This window comes from Ovis aries, chromosome 17 (assembly GCF_016772045.2).
Source record: "Ovis aries strain OAR_USU_Benz2616 breed Rambouillet chromosome 17, ARS-UI_Ramb_v3.0, whole genome shotgun sequence".
Lineage (NCBI taxonomy): Eukaryota > Metazoa > Chordata > Mammalia > Artiodactyla > Bovidae > Ovis > Ovis aries.
In genome coordinates this window covers 52,303,749-52,316,436 of record NC_056070.1, presented here as the reverse complement: position 1 = coordinate 52,316,436, position 12,688 = coordinate 52,303,749, and the positions used below count along the sequence as shown (strand labels likewise).

The window sequence follows — 12,688 nt, the reverse complement described above, 5'->3', positions numbered from 1 at the left end:
AAGGACATCAAGTGGCAGCTGCTGACAAAGGTAATGTATATCCCCAGAGGTCTGCAAGAAGGATATTCCTAAGGAGCCAGAAAGCCCTACTGAATATAAAGCCAGAAAGCCCTACTGCAGGTCTTTTACAGCTTTTATGACTAAGAAAGACAGTTATGATGTACTCTATACTTTAAGGTACATGCAATACCAAAGTATCTCCAAAACTGACACATGCGTCGAGTTTTACTATGTCCAATATTAAAGCGTTTTCCCCAATGAAGTGAAATTCAGTGCAGGACTTACCAAATTGCTGAATCGCTCTATCAGCACTCCATGGTAATTCCAGAGTCATATGAACTCTTCGCCTTTGATTTTTCGCTCTTCTATCCGCTTGTAATGAAATACCTGAGCTGGCAGCTTCTGAGATGATAGCAATATTCTGTATCAAGTGGAAGGAGAAAAAATAAAAGATCACTTTTGCACAAAGACAAGCAGGAAAACATCCACCACTACGTATTCTCCTTAAATTACAGAACCCTTCATTTTAGCTGTGCATGGTTACAAGAACACTCAAAATCAAGACTACATTTCCAGTCTCCCTTACAGCTAAGTGTGGGCACACTCCACCCAGCAGGTCACATGGACAATGTCCAGGAAATGTCCCTAATTGAAGATATGTCTTCCTCTTTTTTCCTCTCTGCTGGCTGAAACACAGAGGCGTAATGACTGAATGTGAAATAGCTGTCATGGAATATGGCGGTTAACCTGGAAATGCAAGTCTGCATATAAAGCACCAAGACAGAAGCGACCTAGTCTTCAAGGGGTCATGCCAGTGCTGTTCTACCTAACAAAATTTCTACATGAGAAAAACGGACTTCCACTTTAAGTCACTGTGATAGTGGGTTTTCTGTCACTTAACAGCCAAACCTGATCCCAACTAATACATAATTCCTAATGGACATAGGCCTAAATTACTAGTGAAACAATTACATAAAATAATTGATAATACCTCTACCTACAATCTTTAAAATATATAACAAGAGCTTTGCTGCTGCTGCTAAGTCATGTCAGACTCTGTGCGACCCCACAGATGGCAACCCAACAGGCTCCTCTGTCCCTGGGATTCTCTAGGCAAGAATACTGGAGTGGGTTGTCATTTCCTTCTCCAATGCATGAAAGCGAAAAGTGAAAACTGAAAAGTGAAAGTGAAGTCGCTCAGTCGTGTCAGACTCTTAGCGACCCCATGGACTGTAGCCTACCAGGCTCCTCCGGCCACAGGATTCTCCAGGCAAGAGTACTGGAGTGGGCTGCCATTGCCTTCTCCGGAACAAGAGCTTTAAATACACTTAAAACTTTGATAATGGTAATAACTATCATCTATTTTCCACTTGCAGAAGCAAAAGAATTTTTTTAAATATAAAGTAAAATGTGGATAAACATATAAGATTTTATTCTACCCCTTTCCAATTAAGGAATGAGGCTGAAGTGTTACACCTACCCATTTTTTAGCAAACTCATCAGCAAACGCTTATAAGCAATTCCAACTAGATGGAGGAAGAACTGATCTGAGACTCTTACAATTCATGAAGTTTACTTAACAATAAGAGCATACAGAAAGGGCCTCTGAAGGCAACCACCTCTGCAGTCATTAAATAAGCAAGTATAATCTACATTCATTCAGAGTAAATCATCCTAATAGAACATAGCAGAGCAAGATAAGAAACAGCAAAACTAAAGAATCCTAGTCATCTAGACATGCTTAAATATATCTCCAGATTCAAAATTACACTGACACTCAAGTAAGCATTAGATGTAAGACCACTAATATGACCTGAAAGAACATGATATATTAATATTCCGATTAAAGACTTCAAAAGGCCCCAAAACTATCAAGAGCTGCATCTTTTTCTGTGCATGACACTTATTGCATTCAACTTACAAGAAAATAATGAAAACATGTAAAATGTTCAGTAATTACTATTAGCTTAAAAAAAAATTCAATATACATGATTTATATTAAAAGAAAAAAACCTAAAGATTAACTGAAATGTACGGGCATAATTCTTTTCACCAAAACGCATCCTAGAAAAACATACCTTATCTCCATCCATAAATCTTTGTTTTTCTGTAATATTTAGTATTTCCACAGGAACATCAAGTTCAGATCTTGACTCATAAGATATGCTTCCATCATCATTGCTTACAACCCTCCCCTTGCGGCCAGTCATCTGCAAAGTCAAACGATGTCGCTCACAATTAAGGTGTCTGACTATGGTGCCGGAAGCTCAGGACTCCCGCTGGAGAAATACGGTGGAGTGAAAGGGAGAAGGGAGCCAATGTGCAGTGGGCGTCCTCTCCCACGCCACGCGCCGGCGGGGGAGAGGAAACCCTGCAACACAAAGCCTGGCTCTCAAAGTCCAAATTCAGTGGAGAAAGCCGACACATGGCAATGGCAGCGATGGCTGTGTGACAGGGGCAGTAACAGAGACCTGAGTCTTGGGGCAGACACTCAAGACACTAGGGGAAGGAACTCACTTGCTCTAGGATGACTAACAATTAGAGTAGAACAAGGGTTCTCAGATCTCAGAGAGGATATTAGATAATTTTATGAGAAAACAATGTATTATTCATTCTAAAGGGTTTGTAAGTGGCAAAAAAAGAAAATTACCTAGGACATAATCAACCGTGTTCAAGTCATATTTACCTCAGCAACATTTTCAGGGCCACCAAGTTCATCAATAAGTTCATCCAGGGTATTAGGAGGGAGGTCTTCAGCTAATTTTTCTAGTTTATCTAGTAGGTCTTTCTTCATCTGCTGGGCCCTTTCCACGGCATCCTGACTTGTTATAAGGCTACTGTTGCTGTTGGTGTTACTGTTAGCTAGATAAAGTACATGTGTTAAAAATCAGTACACAGTTTAAATATTTGTTTTGTTTGAAAGTACATTTCACAGACAAAGCAAACATCCACGTGGTTACCTGGTGCACTGTTAGGAGCAGGTGAAATAACTGGTGTAGAAGAAAAACTAGGTCGTTTTGATCCAAGACCTGATGCTAATAAGGCACTTTGAATAGAGTCTGGATCTATACTTTTCCTTTTTTTTCTATCTTTGTTTTTCTTATGATCTTTTCTGATTAACCAGGGATCTGAAAGTTAAAGAAAGACATAAATCATCTGTTAACACAAGTACAGAATTTTCAAAGGAAACTACCATTGAGTTTTTTTGTATTGCTGACCAACAATTTGTAAACCACTAACTATAGCAGTCCAGTACATCCATACACCATGAGGTAAATGCCATGGTTTGAGGTTAAACATAATTGAACAAAATTGACATCATGACCTTTCATAAATGAGCTCAACTGTCAGAAGACAGACAAGCTTGGAGCTCCCACAAAGCAAAGATTAGAATCTGTCTGATAATTTTTACAGGAAAAGAAAAGGTTTTAGTATAATATCCCATTTCAAATACACAGAAATAAGGACCCTTTCGTTTATATTTAAAATATTAAAGAACTTACCATCTTCATCATCCTCACTAGACTCATCTCTGAATGGGTTGAAATCATCATCATCTCCAGAACTCATGTTTTTAGAGCTCTCATAGTCACTTTCTTCATTATCAGAGGCATCAGATTCACTTCCACTATCATCAGAACTGCTACCAGTAAGGCCACCTATTTTTCGTGCTTTTTTGGCTTCTCGATTTATTTCTTCACCTGCCCACCAAACCCAAACAAGAGTCAAAATGCACTGTGGTAAAAATTAGGAAATTATATTTAGTTCATAAGCTAATACAGTTAATTAATTCAAAAAAGAACTACAGAAGAAAAGTATTTGCATAAGTATATAAGAACAAGAAGAGGGGAAGGCACCCCATTCTACTACTCTTGCCTAGAGAATCCCATGGACAGGAGCCTGGCAGGCTGCACAGGCTTCCACAGGGTTGCACAGAGTCAAACATGACTGAATCGACTAAGCAGCAGCAGCAGCATACAAGAACAATGAAAAATTCATGAACAATTATAGCCTTTTGAACTCCTGTAAAAGATCAGGTTATATATAATTATTTTTAGGAGAAATTATGTACCTAAGTATAAACTCAAGATAGCCTTCAAATGCACAAGTTTCAAAATTCAGGAAAACAAAGATGAAATAATCTCTGGCATTGTCAGAATGTGTATATCAGGTTGAGAGACAAGGTCTAATAATTACAAGTTTTTAAACTACTTAAATACTTTATGGAATACTACCAAAAAAAATCTATAAAACTGCATTTTTAAAAGTTAAACAAGGTGCTAATTGGAATTATCTTACTGGAAATTCATAGAAGATATCTAGAGTAATCAAAACTGACAAGAACATTAAAAAGGTTCACATACTAATGAAATGGTGAGAAGATAATTCAGAAAAGGGAAACATGACCATCCACTGACCACTCTAATAGGTCACTGACTCTAGGCCACAGCATTACTTTTTGTGTCAACAAAATAAAAAATAATGCCAATTACAACAGCCAACCTGCTTTCAGGCATACTAAAAATATAAGGGAAAAAGCATTTCTTGCAACAGATGAAAACTTAAGGTTAAAGTGTCAGGCACTGTGTTTAGAACACACAGCATCATGTATATTCTTATCAGCACTTTAGAAAGAGCCTGAGATATTAACTTCTAAAAGGCAAAGAGCTTGGTAAGCACCTAAACACAAATCCAACTTTGCAATTTTTATAAAATGTCTAACAAACATAAATGAGTGTATGCCTAATAATTAATAAACTAACAAAAGTCTCTTTAAAGAAGACTATATAAACACACGGGCTTCCCAGGTGGCTCAGTGGGTAAAGAATCTGCTGCAATGCAGGAGACATGGGTTTGATTCCTAGGTCAGGAAGATGGCCTGGAGGAAGGCATGGCAACTCACTCCAGTATTCCTGCCAGGAGAATCCCCATGGACAGGGGAGCCTGGCAGGTTACAGTCCATAGGACTGCAAAGAATCAGATACGACTGAAGTGACTGAGCAAGCGCGCATATGCACACAGACACTCTCCCACACCCACACACACAGCATCAACAACAAAGGTCCAGATTTTGGTTCCCCATTTATCATCCAGTAGTTGTGTGAACCTACGGATAGCACCTAACCTTCCTGTGCCTTAATTTCCTGTCTATAAAACTGAAAAAATAAAGCCTTTCATATGGATCCCTTGCAGTTAAACAAGACCATGTGTGGGCAGTGCTCAATAAAGTGCCCAGCACCTGGGCACTGTTAAAGCCCAGTTTAAACTGTTAAAGCCCCAGTTTAAAATGGGGATTACTTGTGTATTCAAAATGACATGGGCCATGGGAATTCCCTGGTGGTCCATTGGTTAGGACTCTGCTTTTTGGCCCCAGATTCAATCCCTGGTCAGGGAACTCAGATCCCACAAGACATGCAGTCAAATAAATAAAAGACACCTCCTTTAAAAACAAACCAAACACTACATGATCCAATTTAAAGAAGGCAGTTCAGTTCAGTCGCTCGGTCATGTCTGAGTCTTTGCGATCCCATGAACACCACAGCACCACAGAACCAGGCCTCCCTGTCCATCACCAACTCCCAGAGCCTACTCAAATTCATGTCCATTGCATCAGTGATGCCATCCAACCATCTCATCCTCTGTTGTCCCCTTCTCCTCCAGCCTTCAATCTTTCCCAGCATCAGGGTCTTTTCAGATGAGTCAGCTCTCCTCATCAGGTGGCCAAAGTATTGGAGTTTCAGCTTCAGCATCAGTCCTTCCAATGAACACCTAGGACTGATCTCCTTTAGGTTGGACTGGTTGGATCTCCTTGCAGTCCAAGGGACTCTCAAGAGTCTTCTCCAACACCACAGTTCAAAAGCGTCAATTCTTCGGCGCTCAGCTTTCTTTATAGCCCAACTCTCACATCCATACATGACCACTGGAAAAACCATAGCCTTGACTAGACCGACCTTTGTTGACAAAGTAATGTCTCTGCTTTTTAATATGCTGTCTAGGTTGGTCATAACTTTCCTTCCAAGGAGTAAGCGTCTTTTGAAGGCAGTACATGCCCGAATTACAGCTTGCATCAAAATGCTTAAGTTTATATTACTTCCAGCACCATTTAAAGGAAAATACTCACCTTTCCGCTTCTTTGTTTTATTTTCCTTACAAGGACTATCTCTTGGTGAACTGCTGTTACTTGGAGCTGTCAAATCAATTCCCAGCAAACTATAAAGCTTTTTTCTGTCCGGAGCAGGGAAGTGTTTTTCAATGAGTGACTGTAAAACTCCTCTGTTTGTAGAAGAGATAAAAAGTGACAGTCAGTGGCTCAGTATGCAAAATTATTATATATAAAATATTACTGAAAGTATCTGCTTAAAATAAGTACACTTTATTAGCAGCATCTCCAAATTGGATACAAGTTGCTTAGCTTCACATAATTATAAGGCCAGCTTAGGAACTCAGCACCAATGTTTTCTTTTTCAGAAATGCTGCAGCACAGGAGGACTCCATGTGGAAAAACTGAACATAAGGGACTGATTCAAAAGGTGATTCAGAACAGCTGGACTCTGAATATAAAGGACTTTAACAATCCTTTAACCAATTTATTTCACATGTATTTCCATTTTCAGGTATGTGAAAGAGTTAAAAATAATTAAATCTATGTCTTACTAAAAAACAAAAACAAAAAAAAAGTTTATTCAATCTTACAAGATACTGATAATCCAGGTCAGAAGAATTTCAGTATTCTAGGCAAGACTATCCACTTTTACACTTTCTAGAAGCTGCATTAGGGCTTCCCTGATAGCTCAGTTGGTTAAAAATCTGCCTGCAATGCAGGAGATCCCAGTTCAATTACTGGGTCAGGAAGATCCGCTGGAGAAGGGATAGGCTATCCACTCCAGTATTCGTGGGTTACCCTCTTGGCTCAGCTGGTAAAGAATCTCCCTGCATGCCTGCAATGCGGGAGACCTGGGATCGATCCCTGGGTTGGGAAGATCCCCTGGAGAACGGAAAGGCTACCCACTCCAGTATCCTGGCCTAGAGAATTCCATGGACTGTATAGTCCATGGGGTCACAAAGAGTCGAACAGGACTAAGCGACTTTCACTTTCAGGAGCTACATTAAAAAGTTACAGAAAACAACCTGTCACTATAAAATGTCACAATGGAATGTTTTACATTCTATTTCCTTAAGTCCTTGAAACTTGGTGCATATTTCATACTTGAAGGTCATCTCATATTGGAGATGCTGCACTAGCCATGTAGTACCTATCATCTCAGAGGCAGTACTAGGCAAGATACAGATTAGCAGGTGCATGCTCTGAATTTAAAGGAGTTTTAAATTATGTCTTAAAAGGAGCCACTTGAATGTATCCCCTAAGGTCTTAAAAGGAGCCACTTGAATGTATCCCCTAAGGCAAAAGATACCATGGTGGCAAAAGTTATTTTACTAGTTTTACTCCCAGAGTTGGAATTGTTTGGTTACACAAAGCAAAAAATAACATCTAAAGCCTTTCTTAAAATTCTTTTGACTTTTCAAGGATTATCTGCAATGCTAACCCGAAAGCATAATAAACTGGGACAAACGAAACCATTATTATACAGCTGGATACTGGCGGTTTCAAATATACAAAGCAAAGACAAAACTGAAACTTAAACCAAGCTGTCAGAATTCCAAGATGTACAAAACAGAAATCAAGCCCTTCCATTAGTCCAAATACTGGACATATAATGTTAAAGTACTTAACATTTCAGTATTTCTATGTTACTGTTTTTCAATAGATATACTGCTATGGATACACAGGATTATGAAAACTCAGGTCAGAAAAAATTAAAAGGCAAAAATTCTGCCTTCAGGAAATGCTAACACTTAAATTCATCTTAGTAAAGACTCAAAACCATAAACATTACTTGGCAGTTGAAACAAAATCATTCAATTCTCCCCCGCCCTCTTCCAAGGCTTCTAATGTTCTAGCTTCTCCCGTAGACTGCAGACCAATTACAACACACTGGAGGGAAAAAAAGAATGTTATTAGTTATAAATAAAAATATGTATATGGTTTCTTACAACACATACTTTTATATATTTAGTTTTTAAAAAAAGATTTCAAGCCTTCCCTGGTGGCTCAGTAGTAAAGAATCCATTTGACAATGTAGCAGACATGGGTTCCATCCCTGATCCGGGAGGATCCCACATGCCACAGAGCAACTAAGCCCTTGAGCCACAACTACTGAAACCCACATGCCCTTGAGTCCATGCTCCACAACAAGAGAAGTCACGGCAATGGGAAGCCCAAGCACTGCAACCAGAGAAAAGCCCATGCAGCAACAAACACACAGCACGTTCAAAAATAAATAAACTTAAAAAGATTTCAAACAAGAATTAGCCAGGTGACAGTATTACAGCAGTGAACGCTACTGAAGCCCCTGCTCCAGTTTTTTGTGCTTTAAGTAGATATATATTCACCAAAAACGAAAACCTTTGCAGTGTTACATATCCATGATATCAGTGGTTACATCTATGGATAGCCAAGTTATAGTGATGTTTATTTGTTTATACTTTTTTGAGCTACCCAAATTCTTTATACATATTCCTTTTATTGTCATAAAAATGTATTTTTTAAAGCCTCACTGTTAATACTCTTACAACTATCCTTTAGAAACAAAGGCTTTTATAAGTAGAAAACTTCAACACCCCAAAGACTAAAACAAAACCAAAGACGCATCTGTTAATGCATTCTCCAACTTACTTTTCCATTCTTGATTTCTTCTCGAGCTAGTTGCACAACTCTTTTAACTTTGGACGCTATGCACAAGTATTTGAAAAATCTCTGGTGAGCAGACCAGAACTGACCCCACATGGATTTCTTCATTCTTTGCTCAGCATCAATCAGATCTGCAGCTTGCTGAAACCGCTCTCGAGCAATGACCCACTGAAGGCACACAAACAACAGACATTTCAATCTTCGAGTGTGATTTACTTCAATATGACTAATTCAATCAAAAGAATGTGTAAGACACCATTAACATTAATTCAATGAAGAATTTTCAATAATGGGAACCTCTAAACAAATGTTTTTTAGGACACTCAGAGCTGTCTCAAAATTCCTATTAACTAATACAGTAATTTTAGAAAACAGTTATGTTGATTTTTAAAGCTACGCATGCTATGCTATAAATGGTTATTTAAGTTACTGTAACAGAGAAAACTGGGAAAATAAGGATCCAGTAATTCATCTGCTGTTTTACGGCAGAAATATACTGTGAGCTGACAGACATTACACTGGATAAAACTAACAAAAACATCGTCGGGTACATTAAAAATACTTGGAGTTAAGGAAAAAAGGCTTACCAGTTTGACTGCTTTGTTATACATTTTAACATAGCTCTGAGAAAGAAGAACTTCCTCAATTTTGAAGGTCACTCCAGTAAAGCTCAGCTGTCGAGCAATGTACATTCCTCTAAGCTTCATATCCATAGCAACTATTTCCATGGCACCAACACCTCTGAATAAAATTAAAACACACAGTAACTATCATTAAATATAGTAGAGCTTTAACATACATGGAAAAGATTTTAGCAATAATACCTCTTTTAGATTGCTACTGAGAACAAATAATGTACACTGTAAATTGCATTACCTCCGTTCTACTGCCTGAATAAAGTCACTGAATTCTCTAAATGGAGTTCCCTCACCCCATATTCCAAGACGGTTCATATAGGCCATATTTCGTGGTTCAGAAGCACCTGAAAAACCCCCAAACAAAACATATTACAGCTGAAAAAATAACATGTAAAAAAAATATCTTTATCTTTTAAATAAATACTCACCAGTGGCACTAGCATAGACAACTCTGGCTTTTGGCAATTTGTTCTGAAGTTCTAAAACTGCTAAGCCTGTCTTGGTTGGCTTTGAAGAACCAACAGGACATAAGTTTTTTGCTTTATGACATTCATCAAAAACTATCTGTAAAGAATACATTAAGGAACATGTCACTTTAGTACCAAGTGTCTCTAATCTCAGACAGACTTAACTTTTATTTCCCTAAGGCCTGGGGAAACATGCAAGAGTCCTAAAGAGTAAACAAACAAAAACAGAAAAAAATTCTGGAGTGAAAATAAATCATGATTATCTCGGGGAGGGATGCTGTTGGTAACAAGGCCCTGCACATGAACTTTTTCTTTTTTTACTGACACCCATACACCTATCATCTGTTTCATCAAACCCTAACATTTTACCGTATCTGCTGCAGATTGTTTTCTTTTTTAAAGTTACAAATATAAACAAAGCCCTCTATGTGATTCTTCTCCTTGGTTTCTGCCACTGTGCTAGCCACAGAGGCATTCACTGAATTTGGCACTAATCTTAACTAGATATTTAAATCTTTTCCTAGATACAAAAAGTTACTCCTGTGGAAAATGAAGACTGCTTAAATCAAATGGGGGGTTGGTGAGGGCCTGTGGTTTTTCTTTTTGATTAACTGCTGTTACACTGTCTTTCAGGTGGCTGAAAGGAGTTTCGTAACTTCAGACATCACTAGGCGCCAAAGCTCTCACAGGACAACTTTGATGCTATATGAATTCTGTCATTCTGCTAGCACTGATACAGTTCTTGGGTCCACCACGCCATTAGAACCATTGGCTCCAACCATATTAATCTGTTACAAATCTTACAAAGCTGGGTGCTTCTTGGTATTTAGGTCCACATTCTATTTTAAGGCTGCATATTCAGCATGTCCCATACCTATTAACATTTTCCTAAAGCAGGGACTAAACAGTGGCCTCACATATGACAGCTACAAAACAGAATCAACTATCTGACTCCCTCGCAAGCTATGTAATCATTAAAGCTCTCATTCCAGCAGTCTTTTTACTTAACTTCAGAATTCCCATATATTACATTAACTTTCATGTCATTAAAAAACATAAAATTTGTTGCAAAGGATACCACTCCATCGAAGTCATCACCGCACCAATGTAGAAGTTGTTTTAACCTCGTTTTATATTTACCACCAGACTGACTTTCACCAATAAGGGAAGAATAGGTAGCAAAAATAACACCCTTCTTCACACTCCCATTATGTTTGGAAGAAATTTTTCCATATTTAAACTGAAAAAGAGAAGAGAAGAACTTAATACACTTCTGTCTCTGAAATATTTATCCCACCCAAATTTATACAGTAGGGAAATGATGGTACCAATACACTTTTGTCTCTGAAGTATTTATCCCACCCAAATCTATATAGCAGGGAAATGATGGTACCATGATGGGCTTTAGGAAAGTCAAAGGACCTCTTAAGATCATACATAAACTTTCTCACACACCAGTGCATACATACATACACACACGTGTGTGTGTATATATATATAATTAATATATAAGGATCCAGTTTTCAAAGTCTATCCTCAAAAAACATTACAAACCAAACTCTCCCCAAGAAAAAGGCACAATATTCATTCTACCAATATTTACTATGCATTTTCTATATGCAAAGCACTGTAATTAAGATCCGAGGGATATAAAAGAATTATGATCAATAGTTACTGCAGCCCTCCTCAATTATACTGACTCAGAAATTTAAAATATTTCTAGATGCCCATTACATGTTTTAGTTTTGAACTGTTGGTAATTATCCAAGACACAATACTTTCACCTACCAACCCATTCAGTAAACCTTATCCCAAAAAAAGTCACTGATGGGCAGAGCAACATTGAAGCAACTTAGGACTAGTCTGTACACTTGCTCACTTAGGACTAGATGTACATTTATTTATTCACTGTCAAAGGCCTCGCAGAGAAGTGCCTGCAGGAATTAGGTTTGTCTAGTCTACCTACCCCTGTGACTCCAGGAATTGGTGCCTAGTAGGCCAATAAAAACTTGCTAAATGAACATTAAACTGTGCTTCTAGAAAGTGAAACTTATTTTCTTCCAAATGACAGAACTGTTTTAACATGAACACAGGTACAGGTATACAAGTTCATTGAATATACAAATATCTGAACCAGTCTCCAAACCACAATTCATGATGCAATGACACACTACCTGTCCACACAGCTCTATTACACTGCCCTCTTACATGCACTGTATTAGTTTCATCCACCAATAGCAGTTTTATAAAAAGAAACAATAAATGAAAAAAGCCCTGAAGACTGAGAGAATGAACCCCATAAAAAGAGACAATGCCTATTTTACTTGCCACTACATAACCCACCTGGCACATTATCTATACCAAAAATCAACAATTGTGGCTAGCACTCACTATACTCTTTGTGAAATAACTCAAGCATATTCAAAAGCTGAGACATTACTTTGCCGACTAAGGTCCGTCTAGTCAAGGCTATGGTTTTTCCTGTGGTCATGTATGGATATGAGAGTTGGACTGTGAAGAAGGCTGAGCGCCGAAGGACTGATGCTTTTGAACTGTGGTGTTGGAGAAGACTCTTGAGAGTCCCTTGGACTGCAAGGAAATCCAACCAGTCCATTCTGAAGGAGATCAGCCCTGGGATTTCTTTGGAAGGAATGATGCTAAAGCTGAAACTCCAGTACTGTGGCCACCTCACGTGAAGAGTTGACTCATTGGAAAAGACTCTGATGCTGGGAGGGATTGGGGGCAGGAGGAGAAGGGGACGACAGAGGATGAGATGGCTGGATGGCATCACTGACTCGATGGACGTGTCTGAGTGAACTCCGGGAGTTGGTGAT

At 38.5% G+C, this 12,688-nt stretch overlaps 1 protein-coding gene across 4 annotated transcripts in view; it reads right to left on the bottom strand.

The window, feature by feature from the left end:
- The window catches only part of SBNO1 (strawberry notch homolog 1), a 56,350-nt gene that overhangs the window by 19,964 nt on the left and 23,698 nt on the right, over positions 1-12,688 (bottom strand). For all 4 annotated transcript variants that reach the window (XM_004017323.5, XM_012097704.4, XM_042234562.1 and 1 more), the window contains 12 exons: positions 10,933-11,094; positions 9,816-9,951; positions 9,626-9,731; positions 9,337-9,490; positions 8,735-8,917; positions 7,896-7,993; positions 6,122-6,273; positions 3,504-3,701; positions 2,961-3,128; positions 2,687-2,862; positions 2,079-2,210; positions 286-421 (listed from right to left, as the gene is read on the bottom strand). In XM_004017323.5, coding sequence (XP_004017372.1) covers positions 286-421; positions 2,079-2,210; positions 2,687-2,862; positions 2,961-3,128; positions 3,504-3,701; positions 6,122-6,273; positions 7,896-7,993; positions 8,735-8,917; positions 9,337-9,490; positions 9,626-9,731; positions 9,816-9,951; positions 10,933-11,094 — 1,801 coding nt within the window. The remainder of the gene's footprint in view (positions 1-285; positions 422-2,078; positions 2,211-2,686; positions 2,863-2,960; positions 3,129-3,503; positions 3,702-6,121; positions 6,274-7,895; positions 7,994-8,734; positions 8,918-9,336; positions 9,491-9,625; positions 9,732-9,815; positions 9,952-10,932; positions 11,095-12,688) is intronic.